General features: G+C 31.1%; 1 protein-coding gene across 1 annotated transcript; it reads left to right on the top strand.

Annotated features, from left to right (window-relative positions):
* Positions 1-760: 760 nt before the first annotated feature.
* Positions 761-2,488, top strand: LOC113859829. Its single transcript, XM_027492508.1, has 5 exons — positions 761-1,192; positions 1,322-1,472; positions 1,518-1,762; positions 1,804-2,053; positions 2,265-2,488. The coding sequence occupies exons 1-5, from the start codon at positions 761-763 to the stop codon at positions 2,486-2,488; spliced, it is 1,302 nt and encodes a 433-aa protein (XP_027348309.1).
* Positions 2,489-2,994: the final 506 nt, after the last annotated feature.

Genomic DNA, 2,994 nt, shown 5'->3' with positions numbered 1-2,994 from the left:
CATTAACTATTATTTTATTTATTTTTCTATTCTTTTAATTTTTTATTTTTTTTAGTTTGAAATGTTTTATTCCTTTTACTTGGCTATGTTATTTCCACAATATTTCTTTCAACTTTTATATATATATATATATATATATATATATATATATATTTCTTCTTTTTCAATTTTTTATCTTAAATGTTTTGTTTCTTTTTTTTCTCTGATTCTAATATTTGGTTTTATGTTTGTTTTCTTTCTTTTCTTTTCTTTTAGTCTTTTTTTAAAAAATAAAAATTATTATTTTATCTCAAATTATATTTTAATTATATAGTTTATCTTAAATAATATGTTTTACTCATTAATTTTATTTTATTTTTACTATTCTTTTAAAATTAAGGTTCTTAATTTTATTTTATTCTAACATTAACAATATAATTTTCCTTAATTTTTATATTATCTTATTGTTTATGCTTTAATTATTATGTTAGATATTTACCATTTAGAATTGTTATTTATTTATTTATTTGTATATTTGTAGAATATAGATGGTGACCTAATTTTATATTTATGATTTTTTTTATATTATGATTTTATATATATATATATATATATATATAATCAATGAATGAATAATAATATAATTGTATCAATTTATAATGAAAAACAATGATTATGAAGCTAGATACTCTTTGTTAGAGCGAACCTGTTATGCCTTGACTTGGGCAGCTCGTAGGTTAAGGTAATACATGTTAAGTCACACAACTTGATTGGTGTCAAAATGGATCTAATCAAATACATCTTTGAGAAACCAGTCCTTACTAGAAGGATTGCTCGTTTGCAGGTCTTATTGTCAGAATATGATATTTTGTATGTTACTCAAAAAGCAATTAAAGACAGCGTTGTCGTAGATTTCTTAGCTCATCAACCGATAAATGATTATCGATCAATACAATATGAATTTCCTGATAAAAATATAATGACGTTGTTTAATGAGAATGAATCTTTAGCAAAAGACGAATGGGTCATGATGTTTGATGGTGCTTCTATTACACTCGGACACGAGATTGATGCTATACTGATTTCTCCTGAGAAGCAATATATCTCGATCACAGCTGGATTATCATTCGATTGTACAAATAATGTAGCTGAATATGAAGCATGTGCTATGGGAATTCAAGCAGCTATAGAGTCTAAGATCAAAATTCTCAAGGTGTAAGGTGACTCAACCTTAGTCATCCACTAGCTGAAAGGTGAATGGAAGACACGAGGTACCAAATTGATCCCTTATTAAGCTTGTATCAGAAAATTGGTGGAGTATTTTGATGAAATTACTTTTCAGCATATTCCTTGTGAGGAGAATCAATTGGCTGATGCTTTAACCACTTTATCATCAATGTTTGTAGTGAGTCAAAAAGAAGACATGTCATTCATAAAGTTACAACAGCTTTATCATCCTGCCTATTGTCAAATGGTTGAAGAAGAATTTGATGGTAAACCTTGGTATCATGACATTAAAAATTTCCTAAAATACCAAGAATACCTATTAAATGCTGCTGAAAATGACAAAAGGACATTGAGAAGGTTAGCAATGAATTTCTTTCTGAATGGAAACGTGCTTTACAAAAGGAATCATGATATGGTTCTGCTTAGATGTGTGGATGCTTCAGAAGCACAAAAGATCATAGAAGAGATTCATAAAGGTTCATTTAAGACTCATGCCAATAGACATGCCATGGCAAAGAAGATTCTACGAGCTGGATATTACTGGTTGACAATGAAGGCCGATTGCTTTTGTTATGTGAAGACATGTCATAATGCCAGACATATGCTGAAAATATTAATGTTCCCCCAACAAATTTGAATGTCTTATCATCACCCTGGCCTTTTTTAATATGGAGAATTGATGTTCTTGGACCCACTGAACCTAAAGCCTCTAATGGTCATCGCTTCATTCTAGTTGCTATTGACTATTTCACAAAATGGTTTGAGGCTGTCTCATATGCTAGTGTGACCCGAAATGTGGTGGTGAGATTCATTAAAAAGGATTTGATCTGTCGGTATGGCCTCCCAAGCAAGTTGATAAGCACTAATCTAAATAACAAAATGATGAAAGAATTGTGTAACACATTCGACATCTTAATTCCTCCCTTTATCGCCCAAAGATGAATGGAGCAGTTGAAACAACCAATAAAAATATTAAGAAGATCATCCAAAAGATGGTGGTGACATACAAAGATTGACATGAAATGTTGTTATTGCTTTACATGGATATCGAACTTCAGTTCGTACTTCAACTGGGGCAACTCCATACTCTTTGGTATATAGAATAGAAGCAATACTTCCTATTGAGGTTGAAATTCCCTCTTTAAGAGTAATCATGGGGACCAGATTGGAGGAAGCAGAATGGGTGCAATCTTGTTTTGATCAATTGAATTTCATTGAAGAAAAACGGTTGAATGCGTTGTCACGGTCAACTATACCAGCGAAGGATAAAGAACACTTTTGACAAAAAGGTTCATCCAAGAGAATTCAATGAGGGAGACATAGTGCTCAAAAAGATTTTGCCGATGCATAAAAATTATCGTGACAAGTGGTCTCCAAATTATGAAGGACTCTACGTGGTGAAAAAGGATTTCTCATGAGGAGCTTTAATCCTCACAAACATGGATGGACAAGATCTTCCGAACCTCATCAATTTTGATATTGTCAAAAAATACTATGCTTAAAAATAATTTAAAAATAAAATAAAATAGCTCACTAGGTTGGAAACCCAAAAGGGCGACCTAAGCAAAAGTTAGAGCGACCTGGTGAGTTGAAAACTTGAAAGAGTGGCTCAAGCAAAAATTAAGGTCAAATAAATTCTACACTGAACTGAAAACCTAAAAAGATAGTTTAGAAGGTGCACTGGACTTTAGTTGCAAGAAAGCGCTTCAAATTGGGATATATGATGGACTGGAATACTAAGCTAGGGCAAATTTTGAGAGGTTGAAGTTAAATCAAATATAAGATGAA

This window comes from Abrus precatorius, unplaced genomic scaffold (assembly GCF_003935025.1).
Source record: "Abrus precatorius isolate BTA unplaced genomic scaffold, Abrus_2018 Scaffold2, whole genome shotgun sequence".
Classification (NCBI taxonomy): Eukaryota; Viridiplantae; Streptophyta; class Magnoliopsida; order Fabales; family Fabaceae; genus Abrus; species Abrus precatorius.
Note: the sequence above shows the minus strand (reverse complement) of the source record. Positions and strands in the feature narration are given on the sequence as shown.